We start from the raw sequence: 20293 nt of genomic DNA on the forward strand, positions 1-20293 counted from the left end.
GTTACATATTTTCTTTATTGGAAATATAAAGGTCAAATATGCATTTCTAATCCTAATATAATTTTTAGCAGGAAGGATTTCAAACTGCAATATGTGTGTAATCCTACTATAATTTTTTAGCATGCAGGATTTTTATATATGGCTCATTCAAAAGGTAAACAGATCGAAGAGGAGCAGACTAACACTGTACACGAAAAAAAATCTTAAAGTTTATGAAAAAGTCTGGGTGATGAGAAATTCATGGTTTGTTTGGGCATTTTTAATGGCAATTCTATTATGGTAAAGTGTTTTGAAAATGGAGAGAATTCAAAATACAAAAAAATGTTATGTAGCCCTGGACCCGAATTCAAAACACAATAAATTGTTCTGTAGCCCTTACCTAGCCCTGGACCCTAGATACGAGTATTTAAAAGAGAAAAGTCAAAATAAGAACATGTCCAGAAGAGAAATACTATTCATTTGGGATGGCTTTTAAGATGATGTTAAATGCTATCCTGGACCCTAGATACGAGTATTTAAAAGAGAAAAGTCAAGTTATTCATAAAAAATAAGAACATGTCCAGAAGAGAAATACTATTCATTTGGGATGGCTTTTAAGATGATGTTAAATGTTCTTCTTCTTCTTCTTCTTCTTCTTTTGTAAATTATATTGTTACATATTTTGTTTATTAGAAATATTTTTGTGTAAATTTTGTTTTTACATATTTTGTTTATTGAAAATATTTTTGTGTAAATTGTGTTGTTACATATTTTGTTTATTAGAAATAGAAGTTCATCCCCTATACAAATAGAACTTAATGTTATGTAGCCTTTCAACTAACCCTATCTATGAATGTCGTGTACAGCCCTTAGAAGAATAAAAACCACAAATATAGATTAAAAATTAGGTGGAAGAAAGAAGAAAAAAAAGGGAGAAATTTTTTTTCTTAATTCTCAATTTCTTTCACGAGATATTTATTTAGAACCCTAATTTTCTCCCCCTTCATTTTACCTAACTCCATTTAACCACCATACCAATCAAAGGAGCACTTATTTTTTTCTCATATGGAGCCCAAGTATAGTGTCTCTTTTATTCTTGAGCCAAACTTTATCGGTTTTTGAACCAGTGCTCGATTTCTTCATAGCCTTAGAAACCCTGATTTTTTATTACAAATTCACTCGAACTTCCCCAAATCAACAACCAAAAGGTTCAATCAAGATCTAAATATCAAACAATCTTCAAATCCAAGATCTCAACGAAAAATAATTTATGCCTATTTTTTCTTGCTCGATTTGATCCCAAAAAAACCATGAAAGTGGCTGTAAATGCTTGTATAGGGGATTTAATATTGCCAAACTACTTACCCAATTTTTTATGGCAAAAAAGACCAGTTTGCCCATCTCCAAGGGGCACAATCGAAAATAACATCGTGGAACATCATGCAGCCAGATACGCTATGATTCACAATGTGGCTCTGATGCGACGCATACCCCCAAACTGCATATGCGATCTTTTTCAATGCGATGCCCACAGCATAAGCGACGATGCAGCCGCATAAACGACGATGCAGCTGCATAGGCGGAGATTCAACCGCAAGTGCGCAAGTGCAAGGGTCAGTGCCTCCATGACAATGTTTTAAAATGATGTCGCATCGTCGCATGTGGGGCTGCATCGCCGCTTATGTGGACGCATCGACACCTATGCGGTCACATCGGCACCTATGCGACCGCATTGCCGCCTATTCAGCCGCATTGCCGTGTATTTGGCCGCAACGGTGCCTATGAGGCCGAATCGATGCCTATGCAGCCGCACCGCCTCCTATGTGTCCAAAACGCCGCATATGCGACCGCATTGCCGTTTATGTGGTGGGTGTCGCATCGAAATAGATCGCATACGCGGTTTGGGGGTATGCGGGCGAATATGCGCCGCATCAGAGCCGCATTACGAATCATTGCACATCTGGCCACAATGTTTTGCGATGTTATTTTTGATTGTGCCCCTTGGGGATGGGCAAAATGGTCTTTTTGACCATAAAAAATTCGGGGAATAAACGAGCATTTACCGGATCAAATTGAGCAAAAAAAAAATAGGCGAAATTATTTTTCATTGAGATCTTAGATTTGAGGACTGTATGATATTTATATTTGAAAACAAACATAAAAGATGTGAAGAGAGCTTTAAGGCTTCATCGGGCAAGGTGGAAGTGCGCAAGTGCAAGGCCAGTGCCTCCACGACAGTGTTTTAAATTGTGGTTGTATCCTCGCATATCCGAACGTATTGCTGCATATGCCGCATCGCCGCCTATGTGGTTGCATCGCCGCCTATTTGACCGTATCACCTCTTATTTGGCCGCATCACCACCTATGCGACCGAATTGCAGCCTATGTGGCCACATCGCCGCTTATGTGGTGGGCACCGCATCGAAAAAGACCGCATATGCGGCTTGGGGGTATGCGAGCGCATAAGCGCTGCATCAGAGCCACATTGTGCATCATAGCGTATCTGACCGCATGATGTTCCGCGATGTTATTTTTGATTGTGCCCCATGGGGATGGGCAAAATAGTCCTTTTGACCATAAAAAATTGGGAGAAGTAGTTTGGTGGTATTAAACCCCTTAAACGAGCATTTACCGCCACTTTCGTAGCTTTTTTTGAATCATATCAAGCAAGAATTTACCGCCACTTTTGTAGCTTTTTTTGAATCATATCAAGCAAGAATTTACCGCCACTTTTGTAGCTTTTTTTGAATCATATCAAGCAAAAAAAAAAGAAAGTGAACAGAGCTGTTAGGTTTCATCGAGCAAGGTGGAAGTACGCAAGTGCAAGGCCAGTGCCTCCATGGCAGTGTTTTAAAATGTGGCCGCCTCATCGCATATACAGCCGCATCGCTGCATATGTGACCTCATCACCGCATATGAGGCCGCATTGCCGCCTATGTGTCTGCATCACCACCTGTTCGGTGGTGTCACCGCATATGCGATTGCATCGCCACCTATGCGACCGAATCATTGACTATGCGGCCGAATCACTGACTATGTGGCCGCATCACAGCTTATGCAGCCGTTTTTGCTGCTTATGCAGTGGGCACTGCATCAAAAAAGATTGCTTATGCGGTTTGGGGGTATGCGGGCGCATATGCGCCGTATCATAGCCTCATTACGCATCTTAGTGCGCATCTAGCCGCATGATGTTCCGCAATGTTATTTTCGATTTTGCTTATTGGGGATTAGCAAAACAGTTTTTTTACCATAAAAAATTGGGGGAAGTAGTTTGGCGGTATTAAACCCCTAAACAAGCACTTACAACGACTTTCATGGCCTTTTTGCGATCAAATCGAGCAAAAAAAAAAGGCAGAAATTGTTTTTCATTGAGATCTTGGATTTGAGGATTGTATGACAGTTAGTTTTGAAAACAAACATAAAAGACGTGAAGAGAGCTTTAAAGCTTCATTGGACAAGGTGGAAGTGCACAAGTGCAAGGGCAGTGCCTCCACAATAGTGTTTTATAATGTGGCCGCAACATCGCATATACGGCCGCATTGCCGCATATGCGGCTGCATCGTCGGCTATGTGGCCGTACGACCGCTTATCCGTTGGGTGCCGCATCGGAATGGACCGCATATGCGGTTTGGGGGTATGCAGGCGAATATGCGCCACATCAGAGCCTCATTGCGCATCATAGCGCATATGGCTGCATGATGTTATTTTCGATTGTACCCCTTGTGGATGGGCAAAATAGTGTTTTTGACTATAAAAAATTGGGGTAAGAAGTTTGGCTGTATTAAACCCCTTAAATGAGCATCCACTTTTGTGGCTTTTTTTTTATCAAATCAAGCAAAAAAAGAAAAAAGGCGAAAATTGTTTTTCATTGAGATTTGGATTTGAGGATTGTTTGATCCTTGGATCTTGATTTGAACCTTTGGGTTGTTGATTTGGGGAATTTTAGGTGAATTTGTAACAAGAAATCGGGGGTTTCTAAGGCCGTGAAGAAATCGAGCACCGGTTCAAGAACCGATAAAGTTCGGCTTAAGAATGAAAGACACACTTTACTTGGACTCAATATGAGAAAAAAAATAAGTGCTCCATTGATTTATGGTGGTGAAAGGGAGTTAGGTAAAATGATGGGGGAGAAAATTAGGGTTCTAAATAAATATTTCGCGAAAGAAATTGAGAACTAAGAAAAACATTTCTCCATATTCTTTCTTCATTCTGCCACCTAATTTTTAATCTATGTTTGTGGTTTTTATTCTTATAAGTGTTGTACACGAAATTGCCACCTAAATTTTAATCTATGTTTGTGCTTTTTATTTTTCTAAGTATTGTACACGAAATTGATAGATAGGGTTAGTTGAAAGGCTATACAAAATTAAGTTCTAGTTGTATAGGCGATGAACTTCTATTTCCAATAAAGAAAATATGTAACGACACAATTTACAAAAAAATATTTCCAATAAATCAAATATGTAACAATACAATTTATAAGAAAATATGTAACAACACACTTTACACAAAAATATTTCTAATAAACAAAATATGTAACAACACAATTTACAAAAATAAAAATAAAAAAAATAAAAAAAATAAAAAATAATAATAATAAAATGATACCATTTAACTTCAGCTTAAAAGCCTTCCCAAATGAAGCCTCACGAATCATTTGGGAGGGTGTTTCTCGTCTGGACATATTCTTCTCGTTTTTAATGAAGAATTTGGTTTTCCTCTTTTAGATACTCGTATCTTGGGTCACTCAAAGGTCAAGGGCCTAGGCAATGGCACATGTAAGGCACGACCTGCGCAGAATTAAGGGGCCAGGGGGCGTCTGTAGGGGCTAGGGCCTGTGTAGGGGCTATAGAACAATTTTTTGTGTTTTGATTTTTTTTCATTTTCAAAACAGTTTACCATAACAAAATTGTTATTAAAACTGCCCAAACAAAAAATAGATTTCTCATTACCCTCACGTAGTAAGACTTTTTCATAAACTTTAAGATTTCTTTTTCCATGTATAGTGGAGGTCTACTCCTCTTCGATATGTTTACCCTTTGAATGAGCTATTTATGAAAATCCTACTTGCTTCGATATGTTTACCCTTTGAATGAGCTATTTATGAAAATCCTGCCTGCTAACAATTTTCACAAAAATATTTCCGTGTATAGTGGTCGTCAATCCTTAGTTTTGATCTAATTGTAAATTTCAATAACTCACATAGGGTAAAAAAATAAGGTGTTACACTTTTGGACCTTGGTGGGTATGAATTAATCGAATAATATGTAAGATTATTTACAACAATATTGGAAGACTTTCATTTTATTACAAAACATTTTGTTTTGTTTTGGATTATCTCCATTTTGATAGCACTTAACAACAATGACAATGCTATTAAAGTAGCCGAAACATATGACCCATTTATGAAAATCCTTCCAACTAAAAAATAGAGTATGATTAGCAATGCACATATGACATTTAGTTTTGAAAACAAACATAAAAGATGTAAAGAGAGCTTTAAGGCTTCATCGGGCAAGGTGGAAGTGCACAAGTACAAGGGCTAGTGCCTCCACGACAGTGTTTTAAAATGTTGCCGCATTGTCGCATATGTAGCCACATCGCCGCATGTGTTGCCGCATCGCCGCCTATGCAGCAGCATTGTCACCTATGAGGCCGCATTGCTGCATATGAGGCCGCATAGCCGCATATGAGGCAGCATCGCTGCCTATGTGGCTGCATTGCCCCCTGTTCGGCCGCATTGTCGCCTATTCGGTCGCATCGCCGCGTATGCGGCCGAATCGTCGCCTATGCGGTAGCACAACCACATATACAGCTGCATTGCCGCTTATGCAGTGGGTGGGCACCAAATCGAAAAAGAGCGCATATGCGGTTTGGGGTTATGCACCGCATCAGAGCCGCATTGCTCATCATAGCGCATCTGGTTGCATGATGTTCGCGATGTTATTTTCAATTGTGCCCCCTGGGGATGGGCAAAATAGTCTATCAAAAATTTAGGGAAGTAGTTTGGTAGTATTAAACCCCCTAAACGAGCATTTACAGCTACTTTCGTGGCTTTTTTGTGATCAAATCGAGCAAAAAAAAAAAAGGTGGAAATTGTTCTTCATTGAGAACTTGGATTTGAGGATTGTATGACATTTAGTTTTGACAACGAACATAAAAGATGTTAAGAGAGCTCTAAGGCTTCATCAAGCAAGGTGGAAGGGCGCAAGTGCAAAGCCAATGCCTCAATAGCAGTGTTTTAAAATGTGGTCGCATCGTCGCTTTTGCGGCTGTATCACCGCCTGTGCGGTCGCATCGTCGCATGTTCAACTGTACCACAGCCTATGCGGTCGCATCGCCGCTTATGCGGTGGGCACCGCATCGAAAAAGACTACATATGCGGTTTGGGGGTATGCGGGCGCATATGCGCCGCAACAGAGACGCATTGCGCATCATAGAGCATCTGGCAGCATGATGTTCCGCGATGTTATTTTCGATTGTGCTACTTGAGGATGGGTAAAATAGACTTTTTGGCCATAAAAAATAAGGAGAAGTAGTTTGGTGGTATTAAACCCCCTAAACGAGCATTTATAGCCACTTTCGTGGCTTTTTTTAGATCAAATCGTGCAAAAAAAAAAAAAAAAAAGCAGAACTTGTTTTTCATTGAGATCTTGGATTTGAGGATTGTATGACATTTAGTTTTGAAAGCAAACATAAAAGATGTGAAGAGAACTTAATGGCTTCATCGGGCATGGGGGAAGTGCGCAAGTGCAAGGCCAGTGCCTCCACGACAGTGTTTTAAACATATACGGCCTCATCGCCGCATACGAGGCCTCATTGCCGCCTATGCGCCCGCATCGCTACATATGTAGCTACATCGCTACATATGAGGGTGCATCGTTGTAGCTGCATGTGAGGCCGCATTGCCGCCTATGTGGCCGTATCGCCGCCTGTTCGGCAGCATCGCCGCCTATTCGGCCGCATTGCCGCGTATGAGGCTGTATCGCCTACTATGTGGCCGCATCGTCGCTTATGTGGTGGGCACCGCATCGAAAAAGACCGCATATGCGGTTTGGGATATGCGGGTGCATATGCGCCGCATTAGAGCCGCATTGCGTATTTTAGCGCATCTGGCTGCATGATGTTCCACGATGTTATTTTCAATTGTTCTCCTTACGGATGGGCAAAATGGTCTTTTTTACCATAAAAAGTTGGGTAAGTAGTTTGGCGATATTTAAACCCCTAAATGAGAATTTACAGCCACTTTTATGGCTTTTTTTGGATCAAATCGAGCAAAAAAAGAAAAAAAAAAAAGAAAATTGTTTTTTACTGAGATCTTGGATTTGAGGATTGTATAACATTTAGTTGTGAAAACAAATATCTCGATGCGGCCACATCGCCGCTTATATGGTGGGTACTACATCGAAAAAGACCGCATATGCGGTTTGGGGGTAAGCGGGTGCATATGCGCCACATCAGAGCCACATTGTGCATCATAGCGCATTTGGCCGCATTATATTCCGTGATTGTTGTTTTCGATTGTGCCCATTGAGGATAGGCAAAATAGTCTTTGTTACCATAAAAAGTTGGGAGAAGTAGTTTGGTTATATTAAACCGCTTAAACGAGCATTTACAGCCACTTTCGAGGCTTTTTTTAGATCAAATCAAGAAAAAAAAAAAAAAAACGGAAATTATTTTTCATTGAGATATTGGATTTGAGGATTGTATGACATTTCTTTTTTAAAACAAATATTTCAATTTTCAAAATTTTCTTTTGAAAGTAATATAATCTAAGGTAATTACCAAAATTTCTTACTAAAAAACCTCCTAAGTAGATCATCTTACTCAAGGAGTACAAGTACACGATGCTCCCAAGGGAGTATAGTAAAGAAGTAAATTATGCTCGAGGGAGCATAGAACACAGGTTCCTAAAATATTAAAGCCGTACAAATAAACAGAATGCCGTCTTACGTGTAAATCGGCGAGAACCGGTGAGTTTTGAGAGGGAGAGTCGAATGCTTTCCAAATTTCAATCATCTTCGTTTACTTTTTCCTTCTTTCCTGTTTGCACATAGGGAGAGAGGAAATTCCAGACTTTTCACTCTCCTGTATCTAGAGAGAGAGTGGGGAATTGAGAGTGAGAGAGAGAGAGTTTTCACTCTCCTGTATAGGGAGATCGGAATTCGTGTTTCAAGTTTCACCTACACAACTGAGAGAGTGACGTGATTTTGTACTCTCCTTACATAACTCAGAGAGAGATTAATTTCCACAGGAACATAATCTAGAGAGAGAAAGAAGTTTCTTTACCAACTCTCAGCGTGAGCTTTCTAGAGGGAGAGAGAGGATTACTGTGGTTGCGGAACATTTACAGAGGAGAGAAGAGTTTCTGTCCCAAGTCTAGAACACCCACCATCTCCTTCCTCTCTAGAGAGAGAGAGAGGTTTTCAGCATTATTGGGAACACTTGACAGAGATAGAGGGAGCAGTTTCTGTCCAGGCACCCGCCGAAGTTGCGGTGAATAGAGAGAGAGAGGGAGGTTTGTTTGTTTCTCTCTCTACATTTTGCTGTTTTTTTTGGTGGTGATGGGCATGAAAGTGAAGGAATCGGAGAGTGTGGAGATGGACACGAAAGTGAGGGAGTTGGAGAGTCTCCTGAATTACAAGTTCTCCAATCCTCAGCTCCTAAAAGTAGCACTCACCCATGCCTCCTGCAGCAGTTCGGCATCTTTAGAGAGGCTCGAGTTCCTTGGCGACGCGGCCCTCGGTAACGCCTTTGCGAAACACTTGTTCGAATCGTTTCCTGACCTGAACCCTGGAAAGCTCACCCCCCTTAGAGCAGCAAATGTCAGCACCGAGAGGCTCGCAAGGGTGGCGGTGAAGCATGGATTCTTTGATTTCTTATTCATAAATTCTCCAAGCCTCCAAGGGATGGTACCCCATTTCACCATTTCCCATCTTTTTATGAAGTCCTTGTGTTTCTCTTTGCAGAGTGTGATCCCTTATGTTTTCTCTCTCTTGAATTGCACATTCCTTTGTGTTTCTCTTTCTTGAATTGCCCCTTGTGTTACTCTTTTGAATTGCCTCTTTCTTGAATTGTATCTACAGTTTCCTCTTTCTTGCATTTCACTCTCCAGAACTGCCTCCTTTCCATGTTCCTATCCTGGAATTGCTCCCTTCTTGCGTTGTTTACCATGCTTCTCTCTCTAGAATTGAGCTTTATGTGTTTCTATCTCTAGAATTGCCCCTTTCCTCTGCATTTCTTTCTCTAAAATTTGCCGTAGCGTCCTTTTTTTCCTCTCCAGAACTGTAACCACTTATTGTGTTTCTCTCACTTGAATTGCCAATTTGCAGGTCTCGGAATTCACCGATACTGTTAACGAGAACCCTGAAGATTGTGAGTTGCTCATGAAAGCTCCCAAAGTGCTTGCAGATGTCGTGGAGTCCATTGCAGGCGCTGTCTTTGTAGATTGTGACTACAATCTCCAAAAGCTTTGGGATGTAATTGCATTTATTCTCTGATGCTCCTGTATATCTTTGCTGTTATTACACTTACTTTCTCATTTTTTATTTTTTTAAATTAACTCATTTATCGTATTGTTTTTGTGCTTTGATGCTTTAGCCGTATTTTTCTTTTGTTGTATTAATTCCTTTCTTTTGGATTGGCTTGGGTTTTGGGGGGATTATTTGTTGATACCGCATTTGTGGCGTGATAGACAGAGAAGAAATTTGTATTCCTCATATCTCCATTGTGTCTTTATGTAATTCCATACATGCATTAGGTTTATATAATTCATAGCTTTACTGTTTTCTTCTTCTGGGGTGTTTGATAGCTATCCTTTTTAAATATTTGCATGTTGCTTTATTTCTGAAAAACTTGATGCATTTTGCGCTCCTTTTCTTGCTGAGTTTCAACTTAAGCACTTTTAGATCGAAGAAAAATGGGACTGTTTTTACTGTGAAGGTCGTTGCTTAATTACTCATTGAGGGCTCTTTCCAGGTTTTCCACAATTTTTTTGAGCCAATTATCACGCCTTCCACTCTCAAAATCCATCCAAAAACTGAGCTCCTAGAGCTTTGTCAAAAGCAAGGGAAACAGTTGGAATTCATACACAAACAAAAGGGCAAAGGGAATGTTTTTGATATATTGGTTGATGGACAGTTAATTGGGAGTGGAGAGTCTGAGGTGAAGGAGACGGCCGAAATATCTGCAGCGAGGGTTGCAATGAATAACCTTCGAAATGGAGGAGCAATGAATGATGTGATTACACAGGTTTCAAGCCCTTCTGTGCATCAGGGCGATCTCATTGATGAAAGGAATTGCTTCATACCCATGAACATTGGTGAGGAGAGAGAATTTCCAAGACCTATGACAAGTAATGCTGAGGAGAGGGAATTGCCAACACCCATAGCAAGTAATGCTGAGGAGAGAGAATTGCCGACAACCATAGAAAGCAAAGCTGATGATAAAGAATTGCTGACACACATAGAAAGCAAAGCTGAGGATAGAAAATTGCTTAGACCCATAAAAAGTAATGCTGAGGCGAGAGAATTGCCAAGGCTCATAGCAAGCAATGTTGAGGAAAGAGAAATGCCAAGACCCGTAACAAGCGAAGATGAGGAGAAAGAATTGGCCAGACCCGAAACAGGCAATGTTGAGGAGAGAGAAATGCCAAGGCCGGTAACAAGCGAAGATGAGGAGAAAGAATTGCCGAGACCCGGAACATGCAATGTTCAAGAGGAGAGAAAATCAAGGAGACCTTTAGGCAAGGGTTGGGAGGAGAAAGAATCAATGAAACAAGCTCTATACGTTTGTTGTGGAAAGAAGAGGTTCGGCAGGCCTGTTTATGAGTATGATTCTTTCACTAAATGCATCCATTTAGATTATGGTTTTTGCCTTTGAAATATGGGATTCATAACTTGTACTTTGTATCCACTTATGTTATCTGTTTTATTGTCTTCTTAACCATTGCAAATTAGCAATGCAGGAACTTTCACTTTAGAAGTTCACTTGGACCCATAACTATGGAGCATCCGTGTTTGGTATCAATTCTGGTTTTTATGAGTAATAATTTGAAAATTCTGGGAACTTTTATCTCTTCAGCTAGGAGTGATATTTTGTTTCAAATGTCATTTATTTTCTACATTGGAATTCGACTCGTGTTCTGTAGTTTCTTTTAGGCTCATGTTTGTTGTCAATGCTCATTTAATTTTCCTTTGAATTTAGTAACTCGTTATTTGAAAGCATATGCTGGTTTTAGTTTGATGGGTAAATCACTTCCAAATCTCTGTGGCTTATTAGTGCTCTCCATACATGGATTGCCTGAGAGAACAGCCCCATTCCTGTGGGGCTTAGGTGGGAATGTTCCTTTGCATCTGTCTAAGAGAACAGTTATGGAATGTTCCTGCTAGGGAATGCTGCTTCACATGGTTGTTGTATCCTTGTATAGACTCCGAATTTTTGAATCTTATGTTCTTGTTATGCTGTAATTGATGGGGTTTGTGGCTTTTAAAGGCCTAGAGAGCTTGTATATAAAATTGTTTATAGTGATTTGTACACTTCAGTGGGAGTCTATTGTAGCTGATTGACCTAGGTTGGGCAGTCCATAGTTCGAGTCATATTTAAAACCCTTACACCTTGGCATGTGGCACTACTGTTGAGGGTTAACTCTTGTTGAGGTTGGAAAGATGCTCAGGGACATTGTTTGTAGGTCAAAATAGTTGTGTGGTCTCATAGTTGCGTAGGAAGGGCCTATGAGAGCAAGGGCCAAACCCTCAACATAACTTCCACATGTCATGTGCATATGACAGCCGTAACTTGGGAAGCAACCGTATATAGAGGGACATGCATGTGCATTGAGAAAGTGGCACATATTTTTTTCTTTTAAGTAAAAATATTTTTTGGAATATTTTCTTAGTGAAAAAAATATTTGGTTAAATATATGTTTTCAAGATAATCTTAGTGATTTTCTTGTTATCTAAAAATCTTTGACCAAATTTGAATTAATTTGAATTCCTAATTATCTCTTTGTGAAGAGAATGGGATTTCTAGATGATCCTAGATTGTTCTAGATAATTCTAGATGATAAGTTTAGACTAGTTAAATTCTAGATGTGGATATGGGTCAAATCTCAGGGGGTAAGGTTCCTAAAGAGTCACTCTAGATAATGATGGTTGATCTTGGATATGAATGACTCACATTAATTTTCTCTCTCACCTCACAGATCACCTAAATAATTCTAGATCAAGTTGAACTCTTAATTTGACTGGGACACCCTAAGACTTAGTGGTCTAAAAATGGAGGGTTTCTGCCCCTCATTCTACACATCTGATCTCTCTCTCTTCTCCATGCCTTTCTCTCTAAGTCATCTCTCTCTCTCTTTCTCTCTCTCTCTCTCTCAATGCTTCTCTCTATCTCTCTCTAAATAGTCGCACGCCACCCTCGTTAATTGTCTTGGAGGGCACTCTATCAAAAGAGGGAGAAGAAGAGAGGGGCATGCCCTGCCCTAGGCTTAGGGTTTTGTGCCTTTGAGGCCTGCCCTAGCCTTTTAGATGGTATACTTAGTGAAACCCTAGTTGTGTTTATTGCTCTCTTGCCCCCGTAATAAATTCAGCATGGGTGTCTCAGAGGTGCTTCCCCGTTCAAATTTGTGAGTTTAGTAGGATCTGAAGTTTTGAGTGCGCCATTGGTCAGGTGATTGTATGTGGGGTGTACTAAGCCCTAGAGGGGTAACCCTAGGTAAACGCCAGTAAGCCTTCCCTTACTTATTTAGTATTATTTGCTGTTGTTTTTACTCATTCTTCCTAAAGTCTTAGTATTGTATTCAGTTGAACAAAGTTTATTTTTGGCAGTATGTTTATAAACATCCTAGATTGTTTTAGGTTTGAATTTGTTGTATTTGTGGCACATGCAAGTGGAATCTCCAGCAGTTAATTAAAAAATAATAATTTTTTTTGAATTTATAGCCTGGAAATTAACATAGCCACTTTTCAGTAATTGCTTATATAAGGTTCCTATCTTCCAAGAGAAAATTGAATGTTTACATTGTAATGCTATTGGCCAAAGTTTATGCTGGTTGTCTTTATCTATTGGGATATTTATATGAGATTTAACTTCTTTAGCTCTCTTGGCACATGGGTGCAGGAGTGTTTCTTTACGAGTTTATTCTAACTTCTCTTTGGAAAGCTTGAAGAAAGACATTTTTATTTTTATTTTGTAGAGATTTGATTGCCTCTAGGACTGGCTGTTGTGCTCTCTATCTTTGAATATGATTCAAAATTTGCTGTGTTGTTTGCTGATGAGGTTCTTATGCTACTGCCAGTTTGAATATTTTCCATCATATATTTGACTTGATGTGCCCTGCCTTAATAGGCTTCATTTTTGTGTGGCATGAGCATGATATAATGGATGGAGTCCAGATATTGAAGTTTATTATTTGGTATGCCATTTTGTAGTCATGCTTGCTGACTGATATTCTTGGGTCTTGAATCCTCTGATTTCAGCAGTAATGTCCTAAAAAACCCTCACTTCTGAATGTGAAGCGTGATTATCAAGTTGATGTTTCTTCTAAGTCTTTTTTCCACTTTGAGCATATCCGTGATCCATTATCTTTATTTTATGGTCCTTCACCTTTCAGAAGGCTCACTGAGTGAGCTGAGTTCAAAATAGGTGCAAAGGGCTAATTTCTCTTAAAGTGTTAGGGCCTATTTGGATGACAATTAATCATTTCAGGAATAGACTATCTTATGTGAAATTAATATACTCTGCATAATTCACCCAAAAACAATAAATATACTGTGCATAATATCCAGCTATTTTTTTAGTTATTTCTGGCTAAAAGCATGTGATTTTCAAGTTACTTTGAATAAAATAAAGATAGATTTTAGTTGACTTTCCTTTAAAAAAAAAAAAGAAAAAAGAATAGTGAAATCGACTTTTTGAAAAGATAAACTTATGTAAAACTGCCTGGAAGTTTATCTCAGTTAATTTTATGAGGGACGCTACCAAACAACATATAATTCAATATCAAGATTAATTTTGATTGAAACAATGAATTAACAGCGTTAAGAGTACATCCAAACAAGAACTGGGGATATTTTTAATATTTGATGTGTATATTTACTAGTATTTAGCATTGTATTATTTGTACAAGGGTAGTATTGTACATTACCCATAATGAGCTCCTTTGTATATCTTCAGAGTGATGAAATGAAATGCATATGGAAGCTTCCCGTTCTTCCCTAAACCTTATCATGGTATTAGTGTACAGGGTGGAAGTGAAGCCTATGTCACTAACAGTGAGACTTTTCAATCCTTCATCAATTCAATTTCTCCCATTCTTTGTCCATTGTTGTAACATTTAATTTGGATTCTCAAAAAAATGAGTATTCTTCGATGTGTGAAATTCTCAATGAGACTGGTATCCTCCCTGTGAAGATTTGCTTGTGATGATAAAATCTATATGTGTGAAATTTCATCAAAGAATAGAAACCCTGATATGGGCTTGCAAAAGGTGTAGCAATCCGCCACTTTTATGTTTTTCTCTCTTAAAATTTCACATTCATCTACCTATTTTTTCTTTCTGTAGAAATTTCTTCCCTGTCTAATTTGCCTCGTTCCTTTGTCTCTCATGACAACTCAAATGTGCCTGCTCTTCTATTCATTAAACTGTACCGCTAAACTATCTCCCATGGAAAAATCAGCTTCTGTGAGTTATGCTTAGCCAAAGTATGGCTGGTTTTCTTGATGGGTCTGCTTCCCCCCATAGTCTCTCAAAAAAATCAACAACTAAACAAACCCAATAAGTACCTTAACTTAATCAAGAACAAGAAACGTGGATAAGCTGAGATCAATTTGTGGTTAGTTGGTTAAGACATCTGGGTTGCATTGGAAAAATTATTTGCTGAAACCAATGTTATTAGGATAGGTCCAGACATCGAATCGGTAGAGGCACTGGTTCAGTTGGACCAGTCGATTTGGACTAGTTCACCAGTCAGATTAGTCAATATTAAGAAAAAAAAAAAAAGGAAAAATAGGAGATACCTGAAACAATGTAGAAGAATCTTTGAAAAAATTTAGAAAATCATTAAGAACAATAAGAACATTTAAATTACAAGTGAACTTTACTCAAAAAAAAATTTTAATTCGAAATTACACAATCCTTCTCTTTCTCTCTCTTTCAAAAAAAAAACAAAGGTTAAAAGCGAAAATTACAATATGTAAGCCAAGTCGCGTGATGCATTCCACTAAGGCACTAATTCATCAAGCCAACCAATCAAACAACGAAATTGAATGGTATTGAGCAAGTAAATAGTGAAATAGTGAAGTAGATCACACCATAGTGATCATATCCAATGATCCATGATTAAGAATTTTAAAACCCCCATACTGGAATACTCCCACTCTCACTCTCATGTAGTAATAGACTCATAAAGAGTCAAAGATTGTATCATAAACCATGAACTCATGAAGGAGTAAAAAACTAGTCCACATCCTAGAAGTAGATTGGTGCTTAAATGATTATATGTGCATAAATGCTAAAACAAATAAATTCAGTTTCTATGTAACTCCACCATCTTCATCTCCTTCGTCCTGATCATTTGAACTTCCTTTTCACCATTGAAATTCTCTATAGAAATGATCTAAATCATCACCTCCACCACCAATGAGAAGGATTTTATATTACTCAATAATTTAAATAACTTATTATTTTCGAACAAACTATGCATTATAGGAGCCTAGGGGTCTTATTATTTTTGAACAAACAAATCCAACACGTAAAACGTAAATGGTACTTGTGGTGATTGCATCTTCATCCAATCATCTAATTGCCCTCCAATGCCTTCAGGAACTTTCAACAACCCATTCTTCAACAATTTGGGTCTTCTCCATGTCAATTGGATCCTAGCATGTGGTCTTTGAATGGTCCTATATTTCATATAATTTCACTAGCTTAGAATTTTAAGAAGTAAGCAAAATAAAAAATAACTATACGCATATATTGAATACAGACGCGAAAAATAGTATGAGAGCCTATTACCTTTGTGTCAACCTCAAGTTGCATTGCAGAAAGACCAGGTCATTAAGCCTCTTATGCTCCAACCAAGTTGGCCTATCCATATGGATGCATTGGAACACGCTTCAAGTTTAGCTGAGCACACGAATGACAAACTTCTGAAGGTTGGGAGCAAACACCCCAAACCCCCTCCCCCCCCCCCCCCCACCAAAATCTTTCCCATCATTTTGTTGAAATTTGAAAAAAAAATAAAAAGAAAAGAAAAAAGAAAACAATTGAGATATTGTAATTTGCATTAACTTTGAGAGGACAAAAATAAATTAATAACATGAATCTCCAAGGAGGATATCATCACGTATGTATTATTATTGAGTGGCTAGTTATAGTGCCCAGATTCATAGTTAGGATTCAGATACGAAGAACTGGGACATGACTTGGCATTTCTTGAATCCAGTATACAGAAATGGATATTGATACGAGCATCCAATCTAAGACATTCATAGTGTATGTGTCAACATTTTTATATGTATATATACCATATAATAATGCATAAATATCTTATATTATGCATGTTTGTATGCATAAATATCTTATTTTATCCATATTGTATTTTTATGTTAATGCCATTTTGTACTTACAAATATCATAGCAATGTCTAGTTTTAGTATTGAAGATGGTACGGCTCCCACATGTTAAGAATATACAAGTATCATTGCCTCATCAGTGACAAGTAGGATACAATGTGTAGGGTTGGATTGAAGAGGACTGCAGAAAGAAAAGGTGTCCTTGGCTGATTATTACAAGTAGTTGAAGAGCTTTTCTGAGGATCTAAATGCATATTACGTGGTTAGATGAAAAGGCAGTCATAGGTCTTATTCTGGAAGGTATAAGTACAGAAGATGATCGGATTAGGGTGTCAAATGCTTTAGCTTTAAAGAAACCTTGTAGCAGCCTGAAGTCCTTTGGTTACGGCTAATTATATATGGGGCATCAAAGATGGTAATTGTACGTTCTTTTCCTCATATAAATGCTTGGAGAATCTTTATTTGCTTCAAGGACATTCTGATTCAGAGGGGCTGAACTTTAAGATTGCTGAGCTCATTGAAAGGATTCCCCAAAGTTAGAAAATTCCCTTCATTCCTTGCCTCATTATTCAAGAGACACTGGAAGGCGAGTTCCTCTCCCCGACTTCCAATCCGACTATCTAATTTGGGAACCATCAAGTTGGGTTTGTTTACATTCAAATTGGCCTGGAATTAGTGTGTGAAACCTATCCAAGTATAGACCGATGCAAATTCATATGATTTTCTCATATCTCCATAAAAAATTCTGTTTTTGCTTGGCAATTAATATGTGGGGAGATGTGGATTCTGTTGTGCCTGTGAAGGGGTCTCGCTAGCCTCCAGACGTTTGCTGTTTCCTGGTGATGTAGGGGCAGAGGAGGATGTTCTTCATTATTTCTGGGGTTTATCAAACTGCTCATTAGGTCTGTCAGTGTTCGCGAACCTACTGCTGGTTGCTTTGACGGTTGGACTAGGTCTTGTGGATAGTATTGTCTCCTGGATTCAACCTCATGCTCTTCACTGATCAAGGGGATGGTGTCTTGATCCTTTCACTAATACGAGTTTATTTGGTGGTGGTGGAAGGTTTTCGTTTTCATCAATGGCTATGGCATAACTTTGAGTTTTAAAGCTGATGTGAGAGCATTAATTGAAGGATTAACTATGATGCATCCTCTTGCAGTTTGTTAGAGTTTGGGTAGGGTCAAATTTCAAGTCTCTTATGGATTGTGGGTTTTTGGCATTGTAGGTTGTGGTGAATGTCCATCTTACATATCCTTAATGATATCTTGCTGTGCCAATCACATTTCCAGAGAGAAAAATGGGGCTTTAAACAAGTTAGCTAGCATGGGAAGACATCTGACAAGTTTGTCTTTGATCACCCACTAGAATATGTCAGAGGTCTTGTTGTATCAGATCTGCTGAAATTGCTGTAGGAAAATTGTTTCATGCGGGCTGGACCGCATTTCTACAAATGCGGTCCAGAGATTTAAAGCATCCATCTTAAAGATGGCTGCAAATAGGTGGTTCATCTAAAAACAATTGTAACTAACGGTCGAAATGTTTTCTTAATATAATTATTATTTCTAGTTCTCAAGTTTTGTTTTTCATATTCATGATCTCCATGTTAAAGATTATATGTTTTCTAAAATTTAGGATCAAATTATATTTTAAAAATATATTTATTGCCAAGCCCACATTTCTTCAATATGCGGGCTGGCTGCACGAAAACCGTGGCCATTGCTTAATTTCTAGTTTTGTTAGTACTGTTTGGAGCCCCCTATAGAGCCTTTGCTTCTTACATATTCATTCAGTCCTTGTCCATTTCTCTAAATGAGCTGGCCTTTATTGCCTTGTATAATAAGATTAGCGTAAAAGAATGAAAATGGACAATTGATTATATAACCAGAAGCATGGTGCATGGATATTGTTGTGCATGGCATTATAAATCAATTCTTTTGTTACTTTAGCTTTGTTTTGCAAGTATCCTGCATGGAAATTGAACCCATTTCTATTCGTGACCTACGACTGGCCATCGGTCTGCGGGTGCTGTGCTCTTCTTATTTGTTTCTGTTAACGACCACAAGGTCTGCCAGATGAGAGAAACCGCTCGATCTGAGATGATTGAAGATGGTAGTCCATAGTAGACCACTTCATTTTGGAAGCAGAATTCGGCCGTCCGGGTACAAAAATGGCCATCTTACTGAATCCGAAGGATCAACTACAACAAAAACGTAGTTCTTCCCCCACCTCCTACGTAATAGCACATCTTCTCACCCAAGCATGCCGTCCAAAGGATTTGAGTATTAAATTAGACTCTCACAGGAAATTGTGGGAAATCCTTGATATTGTCAGTGTGTATACCACATCGAGTCCTGCGAGTTTATTTAAAAATCATGATGGTGTCTGCTATTCTTTATCAGTTGCTTGTGGAACCTTTACTGAAGGGAATCATTTTTTACTTGAAGAGGTTTCTGATTTCCTGCTTATTTCTTGGTGTGAGCATTGTGTAACATCAAAAGAGCATGTTGACATTTGCAGACTTGTGGGAGAAGAGGGTCCTGCTCATGACAAAAGATTTGTATGCTCAGTCGAAGTTAAAATGCCAAATGGACAGTCTGTTTCTGCAAATGGGGAACCAATGGCGAGAGTGAAGGATGCTGAGAGCTCTGCGGCTGATGTGATGTTAAGGCGTTTTGCAGATATGGATGCCATGGTAATTTATACACAGGGTAATGTGTCCTCGTGCTTTTAGAAGCTGTGTGTGTGTGTGTGGAAACTACACACAGGCACACATCCCATGTAGGAAAAGAACTTGAGCTACTAAACAGTGAGTACCCTTCTAGAGAGCTTTTGTATTGTATATATTAAGGTTAAGCTAATTTCACATGGGATCATTATGGGCGGTCATTTCTGGAATTTGAGGATCTTTCATGGTAAATGATGGTTATATGTTTGTTGTGTTAGTGTTTTGATCACACCCATTCCCTTCACCATTGACAGCTTGTTGATGGTATAGTGTTCAGAGTTGGGATGCGCTCCATCTATTAGCATTGTCCAACTTGTAGACCACTTGTACACAGTGATCATAGCTCCCCAAGAACTGTGGTTTATCTTTACCATCCATCATTGAGAATGATGGTGGATACCCTGGCTGCCCTGGCTGTGTAGCATGCACCATGAACAGGTGTGTCTGGCCTACTTTCCTGTTTGGACATGTTTGCTAGTGTGTCATATTGAAACACTGGAACTTTTGGACTCCTTAGGTTGATTATGGTATTTTTGGGTGTTCTCTAAGGGAGAGAAGCTCATGATAACTCACGACCATCAGTAATATGTGGTCATGTGGGTCATAAGCATCCAACTAGTGGGTTGATGGTGACGGAGTGGCATCCGCCACCAAAGTCATGCACGTCATCCCATTGATTGGATGTTGATGGCCCTCAATGACATAGATCTCTCGTGTCATGAGGATCACAATATGGCAAACCTACGAAGTGTTGGAGTACTCTCGGACAAGTGGCTGCGTCGTGTTTTTATGTTTTTGAAAAGTTTAATGCATGACCATTGCAAAGAGAAAATTATGAATGACACATTCCCTATTGTAAAACCACAACCTAGCAAAAACAGAAATCTTAGCAGCACACATTCTATTTTGTCTCTAAAAGAATCCAGGAACAGTAAAAAGTTTATCCTGTTCGTTACAAGATCTCAAAACAACTTAGTGGTGATTTCCTGAGAGAATAAACGGAAGTCTCAA

At 38.9% G+C, this 20293-nt stretch overlaps 1 protein-coding gene across 2 annotated transcripts; it reads left to right on the forward strand.

The window, feature by feature from the left end:
* The first annotated feature begins 7930 nt into the window (after positions 1-7930).
* LOC18433657 (ribonuclease 3-like protein 2) lies at positions 7931-19499 on the forward strand. 2 transcript variants are annotated; one of them, XM_088852737.1, is made up of 4 exons: positions 7931-8724; positions 9312-9458; positions 9958-10808; positions 19075-19499. In XM_088852737.1, exons 2-4 carry the CDS (start codon positions 9366-9368, stop codon positions 19286-19288), a joined length of 1158 nt encoding a protein of 385 aa, XP_088708863.1. In that variant the 5' UTR covers positions 7931-8724; positions 9312-9365; the 3' UTR covers positions 19289-19499. The 2 variants fall into 2 exon arrangements, with proteins under 2 accessions (XP_088708863.1, XP_006843802.1); XM_006843739.4 differs by having other exon boundaries at positions 7935-8891.
* Positions 19500-20293: the final 794 nt, after the last annotated feature.

This window comes from Amborella trichopoda, chromosome 12 (genome assembly GCF_054954075.1).
Source record: "Amborella trichopoda isolate Santa Cruz 75 chromosome 12, AtrichopodaSantaCruz75HAP2 v2.0, whole genome shotgun sequence".
Taxonomy (NCBI): Eukaryota; Viridiplantae; Streptophyta; class Magnoliopsida; order Amborellales; family Amborellaceae; genus Amborella; species Amborella trichopoda.

Coding starts and splice junctions, on each gene's coding strand:
- LOC18433657 (XM_006843739.4), top strand. CDS start 8,544: ATGGGCATGAAAGTGAAGGAATCGGAGAGTGTGGAGATGGACACGAAA. Junction 8,892..9,311: donor CTCCAAGCCTCCAAGGGATG/GTACCCCATTTC, acceptor GCCAATTTGCAG/GTCTCGGAATTCACCGATAC. Junction 10,809..19,074: donor TTCGGCAGGCCTGTTTATGA/GTATGATTCTTT, acceptor TGACATTTGCAG/ACTTGTGGGAGAAGAGGGTC.